The sequence below is a fragment of the Rhinichthys klamathensis genome, unplaced genomic scaffold (genome assembly GCF_029890125.1).
Source record: "Rhinichthys klamathensis goyatoka isolate OS25496 unplaced genomic scaffold, OSU_Roscu_1.1 h1tg000352l_1, whole genome shotgun sequence".
Lineage (NCBI taxonomy): Eukaryota > Metazoa > Chordata > Actinopteri > Cypriniformes > Leuciscidae > Rhinichthys > Rhinichthys klamathensis.
The window spans coordinates 390,001-417,500 of NW_026606863.1; the positions used below are offsets into that span (position 1 = coordinate 390,001).

The 27,500-nt window shown below is 37.1% G+C and overlaps 2 protein-coding genes across 3 annotated transcripts in view; one reads left to right on the forward strand and one right to left on the reverse strand.

Annotated features, from left to right (window-relative positions):
* The window catches only part of herc4 (HECT and RLD domain containing E3 ubiquitin protein ligase 4), a 34,079-nt gene extending 9,707 nt beyond the window's left edge, over positions 1-24,372 (forward strand). The window contains exons 5-24 of one of the 2 annotated variants that reach the window (XM_056232675.1): positions 1-155; positions 235-326; positions 1,328-1,458; positions 1,919-2,079; positions 5,009-5,109; positions 5,457-5,581; positions 7,481-7,540; positions 7,623-7,734; positions 8,619-8,808; positions 10,296-10,468; positions 12,248-12,367; positions 14,274-14,372; positions 14,447-14,620; positions 16,581-16,724; positions 17,999-18,165; positions 18,862-18,928; positions 19,027-19,109; positions 20,597-20,780; positions 20,891-20,993; positions 24,132-24,372. The exon at positions 1-155 is cut by the window's left edge and continues 67 nt beyond it. In XM_056232675.1, coding sequence (XP_056088650.1) covers positions 1-155; positions 235-326; positions 1,328-1,458; positions 1,919-2,079; positions 5,009-5,109; positions 5,457-5,581; positions 7,481-7,540; positions 7,623-7,734; positions 8,619-8,808; positions 10,296-10,468; positions 12,248-12,367; positions 14,274-14,372; positions 14,447-14,620; positions 16,581-16,724; positions 17,999-18,165; positions 18,862-18,928; positions 19,027-19,109; positions 20,597-20,780; positions 20,891-20,993; positions 24,132-24,340 — 2,650 coding nt within the window. In that variant the 3' untranslated portion in view covers positions 24,341-24,372. The remainder of the gene's footprint in view (positions 156-234; positions 327-1,327; positions 1,459-1,918; positions 2,080-5,008; positions 5,110-5,456; positions 5,582-7,480; positions 7,541-7,622; positions 7,735-8,618; positions 8,809-10,295; positions 10,469-12,247; positions 12,368-14,273; positions 14,373-14,446; positions 14,621-16,580; positions 16,725-17,998; positions 18,166-18,861; positions 18,929-19,026; positions 19,110-20,596; positions 20,781-20,890; positions 20,994-24,131) is intronic. The other variant, XM_056232677.1, reaches the window with a different exon arrangement.
* A 1,195-nt stretch (positions 24,373-25,567) lies between these two features.
* Positions 25,568-27,500, reverse strand: part of LOC130069002 (cytochrome c oxidase subunit 5B, mitochondrial) — a 3,035-nt gene continuing 1,102 nt past the window's right edge. Inside the window, exons 3-4 of the mRNA XM_056232674.1 lie at positions 27,472-27,500; positions 25,568-25,806 (exon numbers count right to left, since the gene is read on the reverse strand). The exon at positions 27,472-27,500 is cut by the window's right edge and continues 71 nt beyond it. Of these exons, the coding sequence (XP_056088649.1) occupies positions 25,694-25,806; positions 27,472-27,500 (142 nt within the window). The 3' untranslated portion in view covers positions 25,568-25,693. The remainder of the gene's footprint in view (positions 25,807-27,471) is intronic.

A 27,500-nucleotide genomic window follows, 5' to 3' on the forward strand; every position in this document is an offset into this window, starting at 1 on the left:
TGTTTCCACCCCACAAGTCATTCAGTCTTTGCAGGGCGTCCCGTTTGCCCAGATTTCTGCGGGAGGCGCTCACAGCTTCGGGCTCACGATCTCTGGGGCCATTTTTGGCTGGGGGCGAAACAAGTTCGGCCAGCTGGGCCTCAGCGATAATGATGGTAAAACAAACACCTTAGACATTCAGTTGAGCTTTCTCTGGTTTAATGATTTTATAGTGGAGTACGTGGTGTTCCTCAGATCGCAATTTCCCAGCCTTGCTGAAGACTCTCAGGTCCCAACGGGTCGTTTACATATGCTGTGGAGAGGACCACACGGCAGCACTAACAAAGGTGTGGATTGATTTTACAGGATTTTATGCTTATTTTAAGAGCTTAATAAGCTCAAAGTAGTAGTGTGCACACATCCACATCCAGGTGTGCGATCCAATCATTGCCTGACCAAGACCTTCGGGTCGAAACCTAGTCAATAAATTCATCCTTTGAAAGCAGCAGTGTCAGTGTGCTGATTTTTGCAATATTATAATTTATTATGACAAATTAAATGTAGGGATGCACCGAAATGAAAATTCTGGGCCGAAACTGAAAATGCTTTTTAAAAATTATTTATTATTTTAAATTAGCTTATGTTATAATGGTATTAATATTAGACTTTTTTTTATTATTAAATTCAATCATTTTAATGATACTGAATTAAAAAACAATACATATTGAGGGGGGGGGGGGGGGGGGGGTAGATACGTTAATGTTTCAAATACACATTAACAAGCATAGATTAATACAGTATAACAAAGTAAGTTTTAACTGTAGGTACAAAATTCATCGGCCATTTTCGTCTGCCAAAATTTCAGTGCATCCCTAATTAAATCCTGCACATTCAGAAGAAGGAATTGCCATGGTTTAGATTAAATCAAGTTAAATTTATTTGTATTGCACTTTTCATACTACACATTGTTTCAATTCAGATTTACAGAAAATTATGATATTAATGTTTATAATATCTTAGGGTGCTTTCACACTAGCACTTTTGGTGCGCATCTGTTTGTGTGTGTGTGTCACTCACTTTAGTGTTAAAGCACCCTTAATATCTTAATGCCTTATAGTTGCATTTAGCAGAGTAGAACTGGACGATAATATAGTTTACATTTTGCAACGATACAAGCAAAAAAGTCGATAGCATATCGCTTTACATGAGTATGTTTGCAGATAAAGTTGGACATGCTTATCCAACTTTATATAAAAAGCTGGATGATAAGAGTCACATTTTGTGGCAATATTTGCTATATTACTGTATATACAGCTTTATATGATAATTAGTGATCTTTATTTTGTAGGAGGGAGGTGTGTTTACATTTGGAGCTGGTGGGTACGGTCAGCTGGGACACAACACCACAAACCATGAGGTGAACCCCAGGAAGGTGTTTGAACTGATGGGGAATGTGGTTGCACAGATCGCTTGTGGTAGGTAAGTATCAAACAATCCATAAACAATCATTGTTTCATTTTAGCTCAATGTCTGTCTACGTTTTCTATATGAAAGATTGAGTTTTTTATATAAAAGTATGGTAACACTTTGCAATAAGGTTCATTAATTAACATAACATGAACTAATAATGAATACTTCTTCATCATTTATTAATCTTAGTTTATTTTAATTTCAACATTTACTAATACATTATTAAAATCAAAGGTTGTATTTGTTAACATAAGTTAATGCACTGTGAACTAACATGAACAATCAATGAACAGCTGTATTTGTATTAACTAACATTAACAAAGATTAATAAATACGGTAACAAATGTATTGCTCATTGTTAGTTTATGTTAGTTAATAGATTAACTAATGAACCTTATTGTAAAGTGTTACGGGATGTATTTCTAATCATAAAGAACATGAATTGCTTTTGTCTTCACCTGCATGTAAGGCAGCACACTTTGGCGTTCGTCCCTTCATCAGGAAAGATTGAGTCGTTTGGTCTCGGGGGAAACGGACAGCTCGGGACCCGCTCGACCTACAATCGGATCAGTCCCGCTCCTGTGAAAGGCTGCTGGCGAGCCCATACTGATCCCGTGCCTATGGATATAGGTGGGTTGACTTTGTTTACATGAAGTCTTTCAACAGAATTCCTTTCTCAGACAGCCGTCCTTCTCAGTATTTCTCAAATGCATGCAGTTTATTTATGGTAAAGAAGATGTATAAAAAAAAAAGAGTGTGTATGTGAAGTTTTAGCTCAAAACACCCCACGGATATTTTTTTTTAAACATTTTAAAATGGTCACTGTTTTTGCTCACGGCACACACTGAAAATTTCAAAACCGTTTAGCCTTTTATATTCAAACCAGAGTCGGACTAAGATGGAGAGACTCAGGGTGTATTCACACCTGCCTTGTTTGGTTCGATTGAATCGAACTCTAGTTCGTTTCCCCCCTTGGTGCGGACCTTTTGGCCAGGTGTGAATACAGCAATCGAACTCGGGTGCGGACCAAACAACCGAACCGAGACCCAGCTGAAGAGGTGGTCTCGGTACGCTTCCAAACGAACTCTGGTACGGTTCGTTTATGGTGTGAACATGAACCGACCCAATTGCAAGAAAGCACTGCGCTGTGAACATAGCCCCTCTCTATGAATGAAAACTTTATACCTTATCCGTCTTCTGCGCAGTGCCACTGTCAGCATGCCATGGTAGGCACACATGAGAGCATGTTCTCTCCGCCGGAAACGTCTTCCAGCACATCGTCGTCTTCTCAAAATCCGAATTACAACATCGTATAGATGACATTGTATCATATGATACTCATTAGTTTCTTCATATTGCGTTTGTACAGAATAACACAAAATTAGTAAAAGAACAAATATTGCAGTACGAAATATCTCCATGCTGAGCCGTTTTTCCTGATTTCCCTACTTGAGAATCCTTGTCCAATGAATGGACGACCTTAGCACACGTGTGGTTTTGTTTACAAATTTTGGTTCACTTGCAAAAAGAGCAGTGTGAAAGCGAACCGTACCAAAAAAATTATTTGGTCCGGACCAAAGCAAGTGAACTATCGGACTTTCCTGGTGTGAATACACCCTTAAGAAGAAGTGACAACATGTAGACATCATTTCAGAAAAGAATAACGGGACTCTCACTATTTTATTTTAGATTAGTTATAGTCAGGTGAGCAACACGTAGCTGCATTAAGACACCGTTTGTCTCCAGGATATGAACCATCCTGGTGGAAAATGGGAAACATGGTTAAGTTGCATTTTAGTATAGAGAGTATGCATTGACGTCACTTGCCCGTGGGAACACACTCCCCCAGCCGGACTGAGTGGCAGAAGAGCTGCTGTGTGACTGGATTTAATAGAGGAAACTGCGAAAACGCACGATTATCAGTTTAAACTAAAGGTTGGACTCGATATACTGTTCCTTACAACTTACCAAAGATTCAGTGATCCGTGGATATTGACATGCAGCAGGAATCCTGTTTCCTGACATTTATATGAGCCTGATTTCGACGCCGGGGAAATACATAAAGCAAATTTGCATGTGAACGCTTTATATTAATACAATATAGGTCTAAATCCATGTGATCACTTATATCAATGTTATATATATATCAACATATCATCCAGCCCCTAACTTGTATAGTTTTTTGTCAGTGTTTATTTAAAAACGTCCAAATTATGTAGAATATACGATGGTACATTTTTAATTGATGAGTTGTCAATACAATATAACAATACAATATATAGGGTATGATTTTACCCCTAAATTCAGCATATTGACACAAAAAAATCATAACTGCAAATCCAGCTTTCTCTGCCTGGATCCAGTTGTTTCAATGAATTGCTGTGATCCATTTAAAGGAGAACTCCGGGCAATTTTTAAGTTAATCTTGATCGTTAGACCTTTGTGAGTACTGACTATAGGAAAAAAAACGAACCGGATTGGTGCTTGCTACGCGGAGCTGCGACCGCGAATGCCCAGAGCTCCCACCCAGCTAAAACGGCAGCTATGGGGGCATCGACATAAAGAGCGTTTTTAAGCCTCTTAACAGACACAAAATGCAATTAAAATGTCTGTCCAACATGAACAGGGACCCTACATGTGAACAAGATGCGTTTAGCAACTTAGCCATTGTTTCAACTCACCTAAATAGTCTTTTAGACGGCAAGCTGTAGTCTCGCGCTGCAGTCCCGTGCTGTAGCCGGAAAAGGTAAACAATGTCCAGGTGGGAGGAGCGTTGATCATGTGCGACGAGTTATGATCAGAGTTGCTTACAAGTGAAGAAGAAATGGCTCCTCCCACCTGGACATTGTTTACCTTTTCCGGCTACAGCACGGGACTGCAGCGCGAGACTACAGCTTGCCGTCTAAAAGACTATTTAGGTGAGTTGAAACAATGGCTAAGTTGCTAAACGCATCTTGTTCACATGTAGGGTCCCTGTTCATGTTGGACAGACATTTTAATTGCATTTTGTGTCTGTTAAGAGGCTTAAAAACGCTCTTTATGTCGATGCCCCCATAGCTGCCGTTTTAGCTGGGTGAGAGCTCTGGGCATTCGCGGTCGCAGCTCCGCGTAGCAAGCACCAATCCGGTTCGTTTTTTTTTCCTATAGTCAGTACTCACAAAGGTCTAACGATCAAGATTAACTTAAAAATTGCCCGGAGTTCTCCTTTAACTTTTCTGTAGCTTTCGGCATAGTCTGTAAAAACATACCTCAGATTTCTTGTCATACCTCAGATTTATACAGTCAATCTCAAAGCTCTTTCCCGTTTTAGAAGTGTTTTATGTGTTTTTCTCTGCATTCACGCTGGAACCCAATGCTGTCGCTCAGTGTTTCTGCCACTCAGTGTGTGTAACCGCAGTCCGTCCGCCCGACGGTGACGTCACGTGCACACACTCTTTTGAAACGTGACAACGACTTGTTCACTCATCAGTGAACCAATGTGTGTATGCTGTGAATCGATATACTGATTCACAGAGTTGATTGAGACGCGACCCAAGAAAACCATGTGGTGATGTTTCAGATTTGACAGGGCTGTGTATTTCAGAGGCGGAACAGAGTTACTGTGTGAAGAGGATCTACGCTGGAGGAGACCAGAGCTTCGCTCACTATGCTTTATCTCAGGTATGAGCAGAGGTCAAGGGTCTAGCTGACGAGACATATATTAAGATTAGATTGGATTGTGAAAAGTGCTATAAATAAACATGTGGTTACATCATCAGTGATCATTATTACATTTTCCTCATTATTATGGTACCAGAATGAAACAGGAACAGCTGTCTAATTTGTATTCATTTAATGATACTGTATTTATCTGGATGTTTAGATATTTCATGTCACACAAATCCTGTTTTACATGGTCACATGACATGTCAGCGTCCAAAACTGTCAAATCTGTATTTAAAAAATGTGCAGTGTGTGTTAGTTTGCACAGTTGCACATTCGCTGATGTTCCCGCTGTATTCCTGTAGGACGACAGGCCTCCGCTGGATGTGAGGATAACCAGACCTGACGGACAGATCTACACACTCAGCGCTGACATCATCCAGAAATGGCTCAATCACGGTCATGGGAGAATGTCACCAGAAATCACCAAGTATGCTTTTTCAAATCAGAATACTTCATGAAGCTTTCTGCATTGGTCCTGAACTAAAAACTCACGTTTCGGATCATTTACAAGATGATGCCACGGGATCTGATCATTTTTTTGAGCCACGGATCTGATCATTTTTCGGATAAAAAAATATATGAAGAGTTTGGTTCCAAAACGCAATAAATCCATTTAGATTAATTTGAGTAAAAAAGTGTTTTCTTTACCAAGAAAGTGGAAAGATTAAAAACCACTATTTTCTGTTTCAAACTTTCACATAGCATTTGTAGGTCATAATAACGAAACAAAAATTAAAATCCAGGTTTTGATTTTCAAAGATTTATTATAAAACGGATTATTTTTCGCCCCAAAATGCAATTAATCCATTGAATCAATATAAAAGTTTTTTTTTTTTTCATATTGAAACTGTTGAAATACAAAACAACGTAAGTTTATTAGTATATAATTTTTATTAAGAACTGTAAAGAAGATTGAAAACATTTTTCCCTCCTCTCCGAGTGCCTCGATCTGCTTCCTAATCTCCTCACGTAAAATGATTCCATTTGGATGCCTTACGTTTCTCACCCACCGCTAGAAACAACCACAGGGTTCATCAATGCCGTCAAAATTATTCATTTTTTTGTTTGTTTGTTGATTAGAAAGTACAAAATAGATAAGAAGAACTAGGAAGTCCGGGTGTATTTAAGGCGCCTGCCGTTACTGTTTACATTGCGTTGGAATGGTGCGTTGTGATTGGTTGAGCGCATGTATCGCATTCTGCAGAGAAGGAGACTGGCGTTTGTCGCGGTTTGGAAGAAAGGGAGAAAACATGACAGAATAAAACCGGCGGGATATTCGCATTTTACTTAAAATTAAACATTGACTTTTCCAATACCAACCAGATACAATACTGATTTTTGCAGTAACTAAATTTTTTTTTAAATGGCGTTTATCGCGTTTTGGAACCAAACTCTTCATATATATATATAATATATGGGGGGAGGGGTAAATGTAACTTTGCTTTTTAACTTTTTACTGAAAGCTCACTAGAAGTACTGCGATAACCACAGCGGGAAACTACTAGCCTAACTGATAAAGTTCAACAAAATTATTAAAGACAAGTAAACAGTCAGTAATAAAATAGGAAAATTACACAAATTACAAGTTACAAAGTCTAACAGTAGTTTTCAGGTACAGAAATTAATAATTAGGCCTAAATGTAAAATAACACTATTTGTTCACTGTAGGAATTAAATATAGGTTCATGTTTGTTAAAGCTGTATTCTGTTGTGTTATTAACATTAATGCGCACAGACGACATCAGGAATATTAGGCTACTGTCTCTTTAAGACCGACTGCAGGACCGAATAAACTGACCAAACATCCGTTCTTTCACTCATGACAGAACCGAGAGAATTCTTGCCGAGACGGGCATTTAGACATAATTTTGTGTTTATGTGTCCGTTCAAGGGCAAGGAAAACACGAAAGAGGAATCGGTTTGTTGTTTGAGGCTGTCTGAAACGCCTCTCTCTCTCTCTCTCTCTCTCTCTTCTCTCTCTCTCTCTCTCTCTCTCTCTCTCTCTCTCTCCCTCTCTCTCTCTCTCTCTCTCTCTCTCTCTCTCTTCTCTCTCTCTCTCTCTCTCTCTCTCTCTTCATCGCTCTCGTACCTCTCTCTCTCTCTCTTCTCTCTCTCTCGCTCTCGCTCTCTCTTCTCTTCATCCTCTTCTTCCCGCATTTAAAATTGTTTGAATGTGTAAATTGGCAAGACAAAACACGTCCAAATGATAAACTTTCATTCTATGATGGTTAAACTTAGCAGTTAATCCGCGATCACATGCGTGCCGAACCGTGAGGCCTGGTCCGTACGGGTCACACTAATGATGTGTCTTTGGCGTCTCTTGCAGTGAGATTGATCTCGTGTTCTCTTCAGCGAGTTGTCTCAATGGAAGTTTTCTGTCTGGAAGGTAACTAGATGCTATACATTCAAAACACATTGAGTACAGTGTATATAGTTAACGTTTCTCTAATGAGTGTTGTGTTTTGCAGCAGTCCAGATCACTACAGCACTAGCAGTAAGTGCTCAGGTGTGGACATTAACACGGCCCGTCTGCTCTACCACAGGCTCATCCAACCCGATTACCCACAAATCTCACAGATTGTGAGTCACTTGTTTTGAATGAATGAAACCAATGTACACTACCAGTCAAAAGTTTTTAAAAGAAGTCTCTTCTGCTCACCAAGGTTGCATTCATTTGATAAAAAATACAAAAAAAACAGTAATATAGTAATACTATGACAATTTAAAACAGCTGTTTTCTATTTTAATATATTTTCAAATGTAATTTCAAATTTTCAGCACCATTACTCCAGTCTTCAGTGTCACATGATCCTTCAGAAATCACTCTAATATGATGATTTGATGCTCAAACATTCATTATTATTATCAATGTTAAATTCTTTGATTAATAGAAAGTTCAAAAGAACAGATTTATTTGAAATAGAATCTTTTGTAACATTATAAATGTCTTTACTGTAACTTTTGATCAATTTAATTAACGGTAGTGTTTAATGTTACAGAAGCTTTCTATTTCAGATAAATGCTGTTCTTTTGAACTTTCTATAAATCAAAGAATCCTGAATTAAAAATTTAAATAGATGTTTTCAACATTGATAATAATGAAAAATTTATTGAGCATCAAATCATCATATTAGAGTGATTTCTGAAGGATCATGTGACACTGAAGACTGGAGTAATGATGCTGAAAATTCAGCTTTGTTCACAGGAATAAATTATACTTTACTGTATATTCACATAGAAAACAGCTGTTTTAAATTGTAATAATATTTCACAATATTACTGGGGGTTTTTTATTTTTTTTATAAATGCAACATTGGTGAGCAGAAGATACTTCTTTTAAAAACATTAAAATCTAAAACTTTTGACTGGTAGTGTAATTTTCAGAAGCATTATTTTTTGGTGAACTACTCCTTTAAGTGCTCCTCATTCCTGCTGTAACCAATGCATGCGTTATCCTAATCCAGATAGCCGCTAGTTTGGAGAAGCATCTCCTCCCCAGATTGAGCAGTTCTCCTCCAGACATCGAGGCTTTGAGACTCTACCTCACGCTGCCCGAGTGTCCGCTCCTCAACAACCCCAGCAACTACACCACCCTCACCATTCCTTTTGCCAAGGCCATCGTGAGCCTGAAAGACACCCCCATCAAAGTGCTTGGTACGTCCCATCCTCTATAAGAGGAAATCTGTTTGTCGGGCTTCGTCACGGCACTTGTAAAACACTGAACAATATTTTGCTGGTCCAAAATCAGCAGTTAGCAAATATTTCGGTAACACTTTACAATAAGGATAACATTAGTTAACTACACACATTAGTTAACATGAACTAATAATGAACAATACTTCTACAGCATGTATTAATCTTAGTTAATATTAATTTCAACATTCACCAATTCATTATTAAAATCAAATTTGTTAACATTAGTTAATGCACTGTGAACTAACATGCATAAACAATGAACAGCTGTAATTTTTATTAACTAACATTTAAAAAAATTAATACTGTAACAAATTTAATGTTCATTTTTAGTTCATGTTTTTTATACATTAACTAATGTTAACTAAATTGTAAAGTGTTACAGATATTTCTGTATCAAATATATTTTACTGCTCAATTTATATAAAAATAACAGGAAGTGAAATGTTTATATTTGAATGTTTTACCAAAGAATTCTTTTGACTTTTATTTTTTTGACTGGACATAGCTCGTGTTAAATTAAATTAGTGCTAAATTATGGCTTATTTGAATGAACCGTATTTTACCAGACACGTTCTATATAATGTGGTGGCTGTGTACAAATAGACTTATACAGTCTTTCATGAATGGATCCGTAAATTAACTTCTTTAAAAGACTAGACCAAACCAGTCGGACCATTACATTCTAAGCCAGTTTTGTTTTTTGAAGTTATAAGGAATTGAACTTCTTTGCAATTGCATGCATTTACACAATGGACACTTTTACCATATGCGTAGTGCACTATTAGTGTCCAATAGGCAATGGTCAACTTCTGCACATATGTAGGTATTTCTGAGTACATCATGTACACATTCACAGCGTAAGTGCTTCGTCTCACGGCATGCCTGAGGACATGCCATTCAGGAATCATCCTGCCTTCCTGATGCTCAATTTTTTTTTTAATAAAGAATAATTTGTGAATTCAACTTCTAAAAAAATAAAAATGAAGTTAGGGCATAAGAAGAATTTCTTTCCAAGGAGATAATTTTTTCAACTATTTTCTTGTTTGATCATTTAGTAGACAAGAAATGTCTGGAATAATTCACCCCAAAATCAAAAGAAAAAAGAAATGAGATCAACTTTTGCCCAAGGAAAATTATTGTTTAGGATCATTCAGGGTTTTCTTTTTTTTTTTTTTTTTTTTTGCATTGTGACATTGTTTAAATGGCAGTTAAGCACATTTGCTCCCCCAAATACTTATTGTAGTAGCATGCAAAAAAAAAGAATAATTTTCATTACTGTAATACTATATTCATCCGGTCTTATTCAGGGTTCAAATCTGTGTTGAAGATCATGTTCTTGGTAGTTTTTCTGAGAATCTCCCTTTTACATGTACGTTTTTTCCCTACATTTAGAATCAACCATTGTTATTTTAATGTGTTTTTGTATTTTTGTGGGGTTTTTTAAGGAAACTGGTGGTCCAGGTTTGAGCCAGCGGTCTTCCAGAGGCTGGTGGAGCTCTATAAGGAGGTGGTGGTGTATCTACTGCGGATGCAGAAACTGGGAATCCCCCTTTCTGAACAGAGGATCTTCACCTGCTTCTTGCACACCTCCCTCAAACTCCTGGAGATCCTCCACTCGGTGAGCACCACAATTGGTGAACCGTAGGTCTGGGTACCGTTTACATTTTACCCGGTGCATGAAATTCTGTACCGGTACTTTACATCAATAAAAAAAAAGAAACTGTAAGACATTCATAGAAGTGTTATTGACACTTGTCTGCCAATGTCTGTGTATATTCATAAAAACAATTTTAATATTTATTTTTACAAAAATCTTCCTTTCTATGAAATATTTTGTTTTCCACAATTTCAAATTTTCTGGTAATCAAATGAAGACATAAAACATTAATTTAATTTATCTTTATATCATATGAAATTAAACAAACTTTTGTGTCAAACAACATGCTGCACAACTAAGCTTTATACGTTAAAATTAAAACAGGAGAAAAAATAACATTTTGATAATAATTTATTAGCATTATTATTACATTGAGACATATCTAAATTCTACTATACAACAGTAATATATTTGTCAAGTTAAACCAAACTTTTATTTTGATGGGTTTGCCTTTAAAGACCTTTGAGTCTCTGTGTGTTTATGATATGACAATAATAGTTTTTCTTAACACTCATGTGGTGTTCAAAACCCTATAACACCTGTGGTCTTCCGGGGTCAAAATGACTGGCCTATAAAAAATATGGTATAATGAGTGATTTATAAGCTATTTTCACCCAATCTTGGATTCAATCTTTTTGTCAACTGGTTCTCTTTCAATTAGGGCTGGTTTTATATTCCTATTTGCATCTGGTTAATCGTGGGCCTCCTTTATCTAAGAGTAGGCATCTCATTTTATTTGTAAAAAAAAAAAAGCATTATTTTTTAATATTTTTGAATAATTTTGGAAGTATTAAATAAAATATTTTAAAAAGTTGGCAGTGTTGATCACACTAGTCTACTTTAATGTTACATCAGGAAGTTTGTTTTGAAAAACTTTTATTTTGTAAGAAATGGCACATAGTCACACTTGTGGTCTTCCCGGGTCAAAATGACCGGCCTATAAAAAATAGCTTATAAATCACTCATTATACCATATTTTCACCCAATCTTGGATTCAATCTTTTTGTCAACTTGTTCTCTTGGGAAGACCACAAGTGTAACAAGGTAACAAACCCCCCCTAAAAAAGTACGAAAATTTTCACACAAAAAAACATTTGAGAAGTAGTTCTACCCTTTGGGAACAAAGTCACTAAGTTTCAGTCCAATGCGATAACATTAACTAGTATTTTTGGGAAAAAGAAAATCTTCTCCGGGTCAAAACCACATGAGGGTTAAATGAAACTGTAAAATGCTGATGAAGTGACTCATGTTCTCATATAGTGAGAGTGCTGAGTCTGAAAACACATCGAGCGCCACACTGCGCCATTCATTCACATAGAGACACGCAGAACATGCAGGATTCGTCTTTCTCTCGCGCCCAGATTCGTTCTCAGGTACCGAAATTTGGCCCAGATTGATTTAATGTGAATCGGTACTCGGTAGTAACAACGTAATTTGGTCGGTGCCATTAAAAGTACAGAGTTTGCTACCCAACCCTAGTCAACAGACACTGGCTGTGCCCCATTTTGGAAAACATCTGTCTAAGACTCTTAAAAACTAAAGTAGAATTAGTGTGTACCAAATAATTTAAAATAGCATGCCTCTAAATGCTCTGATGCCTGTCTTACTACCCACTCATACTATTGTACTTTACATTAGTTAACATGAAGTTCTTCTTATTCTTGCTGGTGAAATGTACATTAGTTAACAATTGGAACCATATTGTAATTTGCTAATATCATTCTTCTTATGGTGTTGCAGGTTAATGAGCGTGCTGGCCAGATCATCCAGTATGACAAGTTCTATATTCATGAGCTGGATGAGCTCATTGACATCAGGAATGATTATGTCACCTGGTTTCAGCAGCAGATGTTCTCTTTGGTGAGTTTGCATTGTTCAAAGGTAATCAGCATCATTTTACACTCCTGAATTTTAAAGCTACATGTGAAGGCCAAGTATGGTAACCCATACTCCCAAGTTAGCGCACACACATTAGGAGTAGTGAATATACACACACACACACTCACACACACCCAAAGCAGTGCTTTACTCAAAAAGTGTGTAATTCTTGTTCTACTAGCAGCATCGAACAGAATTAGGTTGTGTTTGAAATCTGTCTTTTATTTTGGTTGTTCTGTCTGGTGCTGCTAGATGTGTAAAAATTACACTTTCCTTTAAAGTTCCCCTAAAGTCAATAATTATATTCCTTAACTCATCTTTGATCACAAAATGACATATTTAAAAGTTTTTTCCTGTGAAAAAAATGATTCATGCCCTAAAATAGCTTGAATGTAACTCGTAGGGGTGTAACGATATTTGATCCGAACCGAAAAACCGCGATACACCACCCACGATACGTATCGCGATACTCTCATGGCGAACCGAACACGCCCCGCCCCCTGCTGCCCCGCCCAGCACCGGCTCATTGCACCTCATGTGTTATGTGTACACAACGAATACAGGGCTGTTGCCTAACCACCATTAACCACATATAATCGCAATAAGCTCAGTGTTTTGTTACTTTTGATAATAAGCAAGGTGTAATCTTTCAAATTATGTCTATTTGATCACGAAATGCAAACAATAAATGCCGTTTTGGCGCTCTTAGATGTGGAGTGACAGATATCACTGTATGCATGCGGCAGCGCGGAGCGCGATCATCTCTTCCTCAGTTACAGAATAAACATGAATGGACACCCGAAGGTATGTTGAAAGATACAGTATACTTACTGAAAGGCATCATAACTCGTGTAAACACTTAATCAGTGTTTCAACAGCGGAAATACGTCAATAAAACGCTTAGTTTTTCACATAGCTTTATATTTACCTCAGGCAAGTCATTCAGTGTCCACAGCTTGCTGGTTAACTCTTTCACTAAATAAATGCTATATATTAGCCTATATATTATATTTTACTTAACCTGTTTATGATATCTTGATTATTTAATGTATGTTTAAAATAGTTGTCATGAAAATAACAGCAACTGTGTAAAATATTATATAACAATAACAAATTAGAGTAAAAACATGTTAATGCAAAAATTTCCTTATGTGCAGTTTACATGTTTTCATACAATTTGTTATTTGAGTGTTGATTATTATTATATCATTTAGGCTAAAAGTCTAGGCTCTGTTGTTAAGCTTTAATGTTATAGTAATGAGCAAGTAAGGGCTGTAGTTTACAGCATTAGCAGATCATTTTGTTATCCTTGAGAAACGTTTACTTGTAATTGAATTAATTTAAAGACAAGGACACAATTTGTTCATTAAAGCACTGTTTAATAAAAAATAAAAGCAATTTTAGCTTTCTAAACCCCACCCCACCCACCGAACCGAACCGAACCGAGACCTCAAAACCGTGAGACGAACCGAACCGTCAGGTTTGTGTATCATTACACCCCTAGTAACTCGACACCCTTGCCTCATTTAGTATACACGGTTCTATGAATATGCAAATGAGCCCCGCCTCCACTCACTCACTCAGCTCAGAGATCCACTGGTTGACGATCACACGTTGATCTGATTGGTTACAAGGTCGTTTGTGACGTCAGAAACACCAGCGATTTCAAAACGTGTTTTTGAGACTGTCTTTGGTTCACTGCAGTTTAAGGAGAAAATACTCAGCAATGCTGTCGACTTATGAACTTACACATGGTTTGTCTTAAAACAGATTAAAAACACCACATAGACATATAAACACCATTTAAAAGTTTGATTTTCACCACAGGGGGGATTTAAATCTCAAATCATAGTCACATTCTCCACTGTCTCCCGTCTGTCTCGAACAGGTCATGGACTCTCAGGTCATCTTGTGCAAATACCCGTTTGTTTTTGACGCTCAGGCGAAGACGACGCTCCTCCAGACTGATGCTGTGATCCAGATGCAGGTGAGAGAGCTCTGCCGCATCTGAAGATTTGACATGTTTTACTCTAGTGCGCTCACAGTGCTGTTTGTGATCAGATAGCCGTGGACCAGGCTCAGAGACAGAACCTACACTCGCTGTTCCTCTCTGGTGGAGGAGTGGAGTCAGTAAACCCCTGCCTCATCCTCATCGTACGTCGAGAAAACGTGGTCGGAGACTCCATGGAGGTGCTGAGGAAATCCAAAAACGTTGATTACAAGAAGCCGCTCAAGGTAAACAAGGTTGCCTTAAAGTAACACTAAGTAGTTTTTCAACCTTCATAATATATTTCCAAGACCCTTGTGATGGTACATCGACTTACAATAGGTTAAATGACACGTCTGCCATAGCCGTGGTCTGTATCACTTTTAGTAACTTCAGGTTTCGGGTAGTAACCGGAGCACAAAAAGAACTACAAAATTAGACGGCTTTACGGCATACGTCATATTCTACCTTGTCTGTGGCCACTGGATAAACAGCGAGCGTGCGCGTACGACAGTAAGCTGCAGTGGGCTAAATTATTTACGACAGTGGTAATGGACAATTCCGCTTCCAACCTTTAGGGCGACCGCAGAGGAAAAGTTCCTTGGTGTTGCTTTAACCCTCTGGGGACTAAGCCCTTTTTGGTCCGTTTTCTCTATTTTTACATTTGGGCTTATAAACCATATGTAATGGAGATGGAACACTATGTGTTTGGTATCTATGGATTCAGAAGACCCTAAGCTAACATAAGCATGCATGTAATGTTTATAAAGGAAGTATGAGTGAAAAATGTACAATAAACTAGAGAATTTCAAAAATGGAAATTAGATTTTTGTCATTTATTTCTGAAAATCACACATCACACAACAATAGTGAACATTTTTTGAACAAAAAATATATTTGTCAAAGCCTTTGCTTGACAGACATGTGTAATTGTTAAATAAAATGTGTAAAGAACAATGAAAAATTTAACTTTATTTACAAATTTTTCTTAGGAATGCTTAGAATTTTCTAAGCAATGCTTTCTCCTCGTCACTCTCCAGTAATTGTTCCAGAGCTTGTTCCACCGTAAATCTTTACTGCTTGCCATCATAAAAGTGCTAAAACAATAAATAATGTTGTGTTAATTGTATGTATAAATATATATATTATAATTGTTCTGTCTCTCTCTCATATTTCTCTGATAATCCGCTCCGTAAGCCTCCGTTCGCTCTCTCTCCTTCTCTCCATTCAACGCTGTTTGCGTCATATCCCTAACTATATAGTACCACCCCTTGCAAGGCTACAGAGTCCTCTGATTTGCTAGATACGTCATGGTAACCTTCCTCTGATTGGATAAGAAAAATATTTCGCCATCGGCAATTTTTCCATTGGTTGTTGCTTGCGGAATCTGCCAAACAACATCGATTTCATTGGCCCTTTACATAGTGGTATTGCGCAACAAGGAAGTGTGTATATTTACAAGCCGGGTGAGTTATCACTGTTTTCAGCGGAATCTGAGGAAGACGGTAACCTCTCTATCATTAATAGTTATTATAAGATAGTAGTTATATAAGATATTTACACATTTGTAAAAGTATGCCATTTTGGGCGGTACCGCCCAATCCGTCCCCAGAGGGTTAAAGGGTTAGCTCACCCAAAAATGTAAATTCTGTCAGTAATTACTCTCCCTCATGTTGTTCCAACCCCGTAAGACTTTCGTTCATCTTCGGAACGCAAAACAGCGCAGAGCTTCTGGGTTGTATGTCAGAACGTAGGCTTACTATTGGCCAACGCTGGTCATGTGTGTGATGCTGTCCAATAGTGAGCCTACAATCTGATGTACAACCCAGAAGCGCTGCGCTGTTACACTACGTGAACTCACTCGGAGGCCCACACAGAAGAACATGAATAGTTGAATAAAGTCGTTATTTTTGCGCACAGAAAGTATTCTCGTCACTTGATAAACTTAAGGTTGAGCCACTGTAGTCACTCGGACTATTTTAACGATGTCTTTACTAACTTTTCTGTGCTGGCAAGTTTCAATTAGTGAGACAGCTCTCAGATTTAATCAAAAATATCTTAATTTGTGTTCCGAAGATGAATGAAAGTCTTACGGGGTTGAACAACATGAGGGAGAGTCATTACTGACAGAGTTTTCATTTTTGGGTGAACTAGCCCTTTAATCTCTGTGTCTTCATTGCTGCGGTTTTTAATTGTATTATTCTGCAGGTGATCTTTGTTGGGGAGGAGGCCGTGGACGCTGGCGGCGTGAGAAAAGAGTTCTTCCTGCTCATCATGAAAGAACTCTTAGACCCTAAATATGGCATGTTTAGATACTACGAGGAGTCCAGACTCATCTGGTTCGCTCACAAGGTATAGTAAGAAAGTGTGCGATGTCCTTTGAGAAAAAATCGTCAAAAGTCTATATTCAAAGGCCATAAAAAAGCAGAAGTTCTCAGTGCATACCAAACGAAGTGCACCGCGTAAACACAAAACGTTTTTGATATTACGCACTTGATCTCATTTATAGATCTTTTACTGTACTACTTCTAAAACACGTTCACCTTTGTTCTTCTAATACATGTATATGAAGTAAATCCCACAAAACAAATTGTATTCTTCAATCATCATAAATATATATGGATGGATGGATGGATGGATGGATAGATATTTGGATGGATGGATGGATGGATGGAAGGATAGATATTTGGATGGATGGATGGACATATTGATAGATAGATAGATAGATAGATAGATAGATAGATAGATAGATAGATAGATAGATAGATAGATAGATAGATAGATTGATAGATATTTGGATGGATGGACATATTGATAGATAGATGGATGGATAGATAGATATTTGGATAGATGGATGGATGGATGGATGGATGGATGTTTGGATAGATAGATAGATAGATGGATGGATATTTGGATGGATGGATATTTGGATGGATGGATATTTGGATGGATGGATATTTGGATGTATGGATGGATGGATGGATATTTGGATGGATGGATGGATATTTGGATGGATGGATATTTGGATGGATGGATATTTGGATGGATGAATGGATGGATATTTGGATGGATGGATGGATATTTGGATGGATGGATATTTGGATGGATGGATGGATATTTGGATGGATGAATGGATGGATATTTGGATGGATGGATGGATGGATGGATGGATGGATATTTGGATGGATGGATGGATGGATGGATGGATATTTGGATGGATGGATGGATGGATAGATAGATATTTGGATGGATGGATGGATGGATGGATGGATGGATAGATATTTGGATGGATGGATGGATATTTGGATGGATGGATGGATAGATATTTGGATGGATGGATGGATGGATAGATCTATTTAAAGAAAAAAATAACATATTCGTATAAATATTGACTTTAAAGTACAAAAGGAAACATTAGACCACACACAAAAACATTAGAAGAACCATCATTCAAAAGTTCTCAAGAATATACATAGGAAATATAATAACACTAACAAACAAAAGTTGCTCAAAACCAACTCTTCATTCATCTAACTCACACTACAGTCCCTTCATCAGTAGCTTATCTGATATGATATTAGCGTGTAAGATGAGAATATGTCAGTCTCACTCATGCTTTACTGCAGACATTTGAAGACATCGACTTGTTCCACCTGATTGGTGTCATTTGTGGATTGGCCATCTATAACCTCACTATAGTGGAGCTGAACTTCCCGCTAGCGCTGTACAAGAAACTCCTGAAGAAAGAGCCCACTCTAGAGGACCTGAAGGAACTCATGCCTGATGTAGGAAGGTGTGTTTCAGCCGATTGATGACGCTTCTTTGATTTTGTGCTTCTTTTTAGGTTTGAGAGCTCATATCATGACAAATCAAACTATCTTTGGCTGTTTGAGATGTTTGATGTACTATGACACGCACTGTGGACATAAACCATCATTTGGACACATGCACGATCCACAATAACATCAACGGCACATTTTCTGTTCAGAAACGTGTGTGTTTGAGGAGTTGTTCGGTAAAAATTGATTATGTTTAAGGGTTAGAAAGGGGATGGAACATTACAATAGATAGATCTTTATTGTCATTGTATGCGAAATGACGAAATTCTGTTGGAGCAATCCTCTCCCGATAGCAGCATAGAGTAAAAAAAAAAAAAAAAAAAAATATGAACCTTTGAACCTATATCCCCACATACACATCCATATACATACGCACGCACATACATACATACATACATGTATATACAGAGTAAGAAGATACAAATATATATACGCATATACATATACACACACACATACACTAACACATTCTCAATAAATAGATAAAACAGTGAACAAATGATCAATAATCAATTATAATGAATTATTTAGAGGCCTTAGAAGATAGAGGTTACGTGATAATTTTGATAAATGAATGATATGACCCCTTTTAGGGAATGTAGGGGTGTTTTTAGGGTAGATGTGATGGTTTTCTCTGTCTGGATCTTCAGGAGTCTTCAGCAGCTGCTGGATTATACGGAGGATGATTTGGAAGAAACTTACTGCCTGAATTTCACAGTAAGAACAAGTTAAAGTATTGTTTGCATGTAATGTCATTTTAAACATTTGCTTAATTTAAAAAAAAAATTTTTTATAATAATTACTTATAATTACAGATCACAGAGGAAAATTTTGGTGCCACAGAGGTATTAGAGCTGATACCCAACGGGACAGACGTCAGCGTCAACAAATCCAACAGGTATTATATTTACATTCTCTCATCACGATCATTGTGACTATTGACTATTATTAACTCACCCTGTGACTTAATTTGACACATGAATTCCTGTTTTTGGTTGCACTTTATTTCGATAGTCTACTAACTATAAGTAACTCTGCAACTACATGTAAACTAACTCCCATTAGAGTATTAGCAGACTGTTTGGTTACGGTTAGATTGTAGGGTTTAGATTAGTAGATTAAGTTGACATGTAGTTGCAAAGTTACTTAAAGTCAGCAGACTCTCTGTTGAGGAGCATCACGATGAAGAGTTAGCAGATATACACAGTCTAGTAATACTCTAATGACTCCTAGTCGACATGTAGGCCCTGTTTACAGCTGGTATTAAAATGTGTTTTGGTCGATCGGATCACAAGTGGACGAGGGAGACACACTCTCGTTTACACCTGGTGTTTTAATCCGCCTCTTTTCTCCACTTTTAAACACTTCTGTCCTGATTTCTTCGAGGGAGGGTCTATGGGCGGGTAAATGTATGGGCTTTTTCACATCTTTTGATCTAATGGACAAAATAAGCTTGTGCAATTTACATATGAACACGACCAGAGAAAGCAGGAAAACATACGGAGAGCAGCAGCTCTGGTGACCAGCCGAACACTGCGAGTGTGTGTTAGAAATCAGGAATGGTCAGAGAAGAACATTGAGCTTGGTACGTTTTTCCTCTTCAAACCAATCTTGGGTCTCCAGCCGACAAAATTTAAATCCCGTCTGGCTAGAGCGCTTCCCATAATGTACGCATTAGGTCAGTATTCAGAGAGCAAGCGTCTATTGTGTCTGTTTGAACACATTCGATCACATGAGCGTTTACACTCCGAAAGCAATCCGGTTTCCAACTACCTCTGGAAATGGTTGAAAGTGGAAAAGCTCAAAATGTTTTACACCTGTATATACCGTCGTCCACTTGAGATCCGATCGACCAAAATGCATCTTAAGTGTCACCGTCGGGCCCACAGCCTTTACATATTTAAAACAGTAATATCCTATACTAAACCTAAACTAATCTTGACAAACTATATATCATTTGAAACCTTACAACCTCTAGTTTTCATATTTGGGGATTTTTAATTTTGGTAATTTATCAATTTGCAACAAGAATATTTTCATACTCCTAAGGCGTGTTCAGACCTTGATTTGTCATGTTCATCACTATTTCAAAATCATGAAAGAATGGTAGAAACCTCAGTTTGTTTTCATGCCAAGAGTTCAAAAGAAAAAAAGGTCTGAAAATGTTTTAAATATAAAGAAAAAAATAATAGATTCACTATTGTGATGTGGCAGCGAGCTATAACGCACATGCATGTTCTTTTTATGTTTCTTAGAGGTCAAAATGCATCTTAACACCAGGTGTAAACAGGGCCGTAGTTGCAAAAGTTACTTAGTCAGTGGACTATCAAAATAAAGCGTTACCGTATTAACGATTTGATATATATATATTCTCAACCTTACCAGGCAGGAGTTTGTTAAGGCCTACGTTAATTATATATTCAACACCTCCGTGGCTCCTCAGTTCAGTGCTTTCCACGCTGGATTTCACAAAGTGTGTGGAGGGAAAGTTCTGGAGCTTTTCCAGCCCAGCGAACTGCAGGCCATGGTCATAGGAAACACCAACTACGACTGGAAGGAATTAGAGAAGGTGAAAATTCACTTGCTTGCACTCCTGCTGTTTTTGTGCTTGAACAGACCGTGTGTGTTTGGAAATGTTTTGTGTATGTTCACTTTGTGTGTGTGTGTGTTGATTCTCAGAGCACGGAGTATAAGAACGAGTACTGGGCGGATCACCCCACCATCAAGATGTTCTGGGAAGTATTTCACGAGCTGCCTTTGGAGAAGAAGAAACAGTTCCTGCGTAAGTGATGCATCTTTGAGTTTAGATTCACACAGTCGTCCACACATCATTCATTACAGTATTTTCTGATTATTTCTGGAGTGATAAAGAGAGAGAAATCCAGAATCTTGTTCTGGATATTCTCTAATATGTCCAAAAAAAACAAGCAAACAACAATTTTGATTTTTGCTTTATCCAATGTTCAGATTTCCTTTCTGGAAGTGTACGTATGCATTGCAAATTAGTGCATGAGATAATGCTTCATTTCCATGTTTAAACATAACATTTCAGAAAACTTGTAATACAAAAAAATTAGGGATGTCACGATCCAATGACGCGATCGGAAATCGGGCCCGATCACGTGGTTTCAGACTCGATCGGAATCGGACGTTACCTCCCGATCAGGACTCGGATATATGTAAATTAGGGGTGTAACGGTACATGTATTCGTAATTATTGAACCGTTTCGGTTCGAGGCTTCCGGTTCGGTACGCATACAAACCGAACGATTCCTAGGACCATTTTTCCTGCAGACAAAATCCGCGCTGGCGCGATCACCACAACGTTACGCAACATCAAATGGCAAACGTAATGAAAGCGGAACGAAACTGCGCTTCTCATTATATTGTGCTTAACGGACCATATCAGTTCGGACCAGCAACATCTGTGCAGCGCGAGATCAAGCGACACTGTGCTAGGAGATCCAGTGAAGAAAACATTTGAATCCGCCACTGAAGTAATAACATCGCTGCGAGATCTAGTGAGAAGCATTCACATTTCTCCGTTATTAACCGTAGATCTCTATTAGATCAAACAGCGCTGACGTGGACACCAGGAGAAACATTGTGCCGTGAATGAACATGGATTTAATGTTGCACTTCAAAACTCAAATATTATATAAATATATATTTAAATGTTATTTTTAATGTGATTACCAAAACATTATTTGTTCATCCTTCAAAGATTATTTATAAACCTGAAAGTTTCAAGATGTAGGAAAACTCAAACATATTTAAAAAATAGTTTTTCTTTTAAAAAATAGAAATTTCTCTGGCATTTCTTTCTTTTTGCTGTATCGTATCGAACCGAACCGCAAATTTTGTGAACTGTTACACCCCTAATGTGTATATATATATATATATATATTCTCATTATTTTTTATACACTTTTAAAACATTTTTATTTTTTGTTTACATGCCTGCCGGGTATTTTAAGTTGAGGTGCTATTTGTTTTTATATTAGACTTTTTCTATATTTACTGTTGCACTAAAGTCCAAAAGTGAAGATTTTATGTTATTTATTACTTGATTGTTCAAGCTACCTCACAGAAGTGCTCTGTTTGTTAACAGAGTTGTTGAATGTTAAAATAAGGTGAATTAAATAAAAAATAAGGAACATCCTGGATCTGTTTTTTCTCTCTTCTTTATTATTTTTTTATGTATTATATAAGTATCGGATCGGGACTCGGTATCGGTAGATACTCAAAATCAAATGACTCGGACTCGAGGGCAAAAAAACCTGATCGGGACATCCCTAAAAAAAAATGTCGTAATGTACTATGATTAATCAGCTGGGTAAGTATAGGAAAGTATTTCCCCCTATTCACCTGTAGTGTATCGCCATACGGACAACCCGTTGCAAACGTGCAGTGTTATTTTGTTATACACTCTTGTGTTGTTGTGGTGGAATCAAACCTCAGTTCTCAAGGTTGACAACCGGTCCGTGTAATAAGGCATCGTCCCGTATTTAAGACAACAAAGTCAAAGTAGCGTTCAGTATTAAACCCATATGGAGCAGTTTGTGTAGTCTGCGGGCGTACGCCATATGACCATCTAGTTTTGCACATACCCAACCTAACTTTTTATAATTAAATTATACATAGAAAATTATACATTGTTGACTGCAGACGTGAAATGTTAACTTGTATGAATTGACAAATTGGACTTCACTGAACTTGAGGAGGTTCAACAAACATCACATGTTGATTTTTTTTTAAAAGCTTTACTGGGTAAATTCCCACAGTATATATATCACGTTTATTGACATACTGTATTAGTATCTATAATACTAGATCAACAGTCAAACTTTTACTCAAGAACCCAATTTGAACCATCTCTCGCTTCGTTTAAAGTCTGTTTTTATAGAACGGAGTAAATGTTTTAACAGTTGATTAGTATTGTTTCTCAGATATGGGTACTTTCGTTTGTTTATGATGTTGTGTTATGTACTACTTTGTACTTTTTTTTCACTGGTAGACGAGATATTTTATCTCAATGGAACCTTCCTGGTAAAAAATAAATACAATAAAAATGACACCGTTAAAATATTTTGTGTCCCATTATTTTCCTATGAAGAATCAAAAGATTGTCCCTTATTTTCCTTTGCTGAAGTTGGAAACCCTAGTGATAGAGTTAACTGTCATTAAACTAGTGTAGGATGAAACATACCAGCAGTTTAACTAACTTTACCTAACGCTCGCAGGCGTATTTGTTAGTTTATTTGGGGATATCTGTACATTTTTATATCAATAATTGTCTTGGCTGCCTGTCGTCTGATCTCCCCACTTTTTGTCTTCCTACATATGTTACAATGTGAGTGATATGTAAAAATAAGTGAGGAAAAAAGTATGTACAGGTGAAACTCGAAAATTATGAATATGGTGCAAAAGTTCATTTATTTCAGTAATTCAACTTAAAAGGTGAAACTAATATATTATATAGACTCATTACATGCAAAGTGAGATATTTCAAGCCTTTATTTGTTATAATTTTGATGATTATGAAGAAAACCTTTTCACAATATTATAATTTTGAATTTAGGGTTTTCATAAGCTGTAAGCCATAATCATCAAAATTATAACAAATATCTCACTTTGAGTCTATATAATATATTAGTTTCACCTTTTACGTTGAATTACTGAAATAAATGAACTTTTGCACGAGTTTCGAGTTTCACCACAATATTATAATTTTGAATTTGGGGTTTGCATAAGCTGTAAGCCATAATCATCAAAATTATATAACAAATATCTCACTTTGAGTCTATATAATATATTAGTTTCACCTTTTACATTGAATTACTGAAATAAATGAACTTTTGCACGAGTTTCGAGTTTCACCTGTGTGTATTTTGACGGCGTGTTCCTGTCATTTACTCCAGTGTTCCTGACGGGCAGCGACCGGATCCCCATCATGGGCATGAAGAGCCTGGCGTTAGTGATCCAGCCCACGGGAGGAGGACCGCAGTACTTCCCTGTCGCGCACACATGCTTCAACCTCCTGGATCTGCCCAAGTACACGAGTAAAGACACGCTCCGAGAGAAGCTGCTGCAGGCCATCGAACACGACCAGGGCTTCAACCTGGTGTGACCCGCAGGTACCACACGCTTCAGCAGCACTGCGCCTCCATTGTGTGAACGCTGCTTTTCAAATTAGCATAGAGACGTTTGATTCATCATGCATCAGTTACTGAAATAAAGACTCAAATCTGCAAATACAGCATCCCAGTGGGGCTGAAACACAGTATTTGTATATCAGTCTTTTGTTACTCGCTCAGTTTAGGTGACATTTGTGTGCTGGAAAGCACTTTTCTTTTTTAACCTGTAACACTTTACAATAAGGTTCAATACGTTAACATTAGTATCATAAACAGCTTTTACAGAATTCCTTCATTTATAAGTTCACTGTAGTGATTTATATTTATAAATACACTATTTGTCCGTTCAAAATGCATTAGCTGCTGTTAACATGCATTTACCATTACATTTACTGCTAAAAATGTACTTTTTTAGCGTTAATTATATTAACTAATATTAGCGTATATTACCTTATAGTACAGTGTTACCAGTAACACTACAAAACCTGCTTTTTTATGTTTTGATTTGATTATATAGAATATGATTTTATTCTAAATGACTTCTCACTTGCTAAACCAATCAGATTCAATGGTTCTTGATGTCATGTGACTTTTAAAGAAACGATGATGTCATTCAGATTGACTTGGATGAATATTAATGCGGAATCGTTCTGCACATGATGTTAAGATAAAGTGTGTCCTTAAGGGATCTTGCACCACTTTTGTGACGTATGCCTTAACTAAACCCTAAAACGGATTGTTTTGAGACTTATCTTTTGGTTTCAAAGATTGAGTAAGTACCAAAATCTGATAGCAGGTGCCGGACCGTGTCTGAATGTGTTCATCATCACTGTTATAATGCTCATATGCTGGAGTGGCAATGCAAGGACTCACAGATGTTAAGAAGTTTGCGTGATTTAAAAATATAATAATTCAGAGTAATAATAAATGACCAATAAAAATTAGTGAGTTGGGTTATTGCACTCGTTCATTGTGCTGGAGATTCAAGTTAAAACTCTTAAAACACCCATCACGTGTGTGTGTGTGTGTATGAGCTACTAGTTGCTGTGCCATTGTGTGTGTGTGTTTTGAATAATATGTGTAAGCAATGAAACAAATGCTGACATTTTTCTTTTGTTTGTAAATTGTAAATAAACACAATATTTTCTAGTTTTGATGTTGTAATTTTTTTTTTTCATGTGTTCATCAGCATCTTTTTTCATATTACAATGCAACAGAAACTCAGTATAGTCCTTTATTGTATTAACTTATTTTATTGCTGAGTCCTGTACATGTTTGGCATAGGCACTGCGGTTCAGAAGTGCAGGTGTGTGTGTGTGTGTGTGTGTGTGTGTTAGAGCTTCAGCTCAGTGTGGAAGCTCATGATGGACCAGTTGGTAGTGCGAGCCGCAGGACGGGCAGCGCTGAGGGTTTCCCTCGTGAAGCCAGAACCAAACGATAGCAGTGTTGTCCTCCTCACCTTCACAACACAAGAGAGACGCCTTTATTAGGAAAGTCTTCCTTGGAAATAAATCATTTCTTCTTGTACTTTTGCATAGTTTCATTTATAGCTAATAAGTTCCATCAAATCCTACACCTTAGGAAAGTGCAGTAGCGTGTGTGTGAGAGCGTGCTGTCATGTGCGTTCACTTGTGACTGTGTGTGTGTGTATATATATGTATTTGTGTGTGTGAGAGAGAGCGTGCTTTCGTGTGTGTGTGTGTGTGTGTGTGTGTGTGTGTGTGTGTGTGTGTGTGTGTGTGTGTGTGTGTGTGTGTGTGTGTGTGTGTGTGTGTGTACCGTAAAACTTCAAATAATAGCCGAGTCCCAAATAGACGCCTGTCTCTTTTACACGCCTGGTGTGGCTGCAGGTTTGGGTAAAAAATTTTGATCGATGTAGAATAGAATGACGAGAGAGACAGAGAGAGACACAGACAGAGACAGAGAGAGACGCGCACTCTTCCGTCTTCAAACAACACGAGCGCTGTCTTGCTCTCTCTCCCTCGCGCATATTAATCAAAATCAATTGACGCGATAGTAAAAGGTCGGAAGACCGCAGTTTCACGTGGAGCATTTGGAGATTTTTAGAGATTAGAGACTCTAGGCTTACACTCAATGAACAACATCTCAACACTAAATTATAAAGGCCGGTCTCATACAGACGCCTGTCTCAAATGGTGCAGTTCGACGATTTGGGTAAATAAAAGCCCGGGCTACTATTTGAAGTTTTACGGTATATATGTATGTATGTGTGTGTGTGTGTGTGTGAGAGCGTGCTTTCACTTGTGACTGTATGTGTGTGTGTATATATATGTATTTGTATGTGTGTGTGTGTGTGTGTCTGAGAGAGAGCGTGCTTTCATGTGTGTCCACTTGTGACTGTGTTTGTGTGTGTGTGTGTGTGTGTAGATATATATATGTATTTGTGTGTGTGTGTGTATAGATGTATTTGTGTGTGAGAATGTATATGTTTGTGTGTGTGCGTGTGTGTGAGAGCGTGCTTTCATGTGTGTTCACTTGTGACTGTATGTATGTGTATATGTTTGTGTGTGTGTATATATATATATATATATATATATATATATATATTAGGGCTGTCAAATGATTAATCACGATTAATCACATCCAAAATAAAAGTTTTTTTTACATAATATATGTGGGTGCACTGTGTATAATTATTTTGTATATATATATAAATACACACACATGCATGTATATTTAAGAAAAAAATATTATTTATATATAAAATATTTATATATAATATAAATTATATATAAATCTATATACAGTATATACATGAAAATATTTCTTAAATATATACAAGCATGTGTGTGTATTTATATATATATATAAAATAATTATACACAGTGCACCCACATATATTATGTTAAAAAAAAACTTTTATTTTGGATGTGATTAATCACGATTAATCATTTGACAGCCCTAATATATATATATATATATATATATATATATATATAAATATATATACGTGGTTGTGTATATATGTATTTGTGTGTGTGTGTGTGTGTATATATGTGTGTGTGTGTGTGTATATATATGTATTTGTGTGTGTATGTGTGCTTATGCGTATATATATATATGTATTTGTGTGTGTGTGTGTATGTGCATTTGTGTGTCTTACAGATGCAGCCGACCAGCCGTTTGTTATTG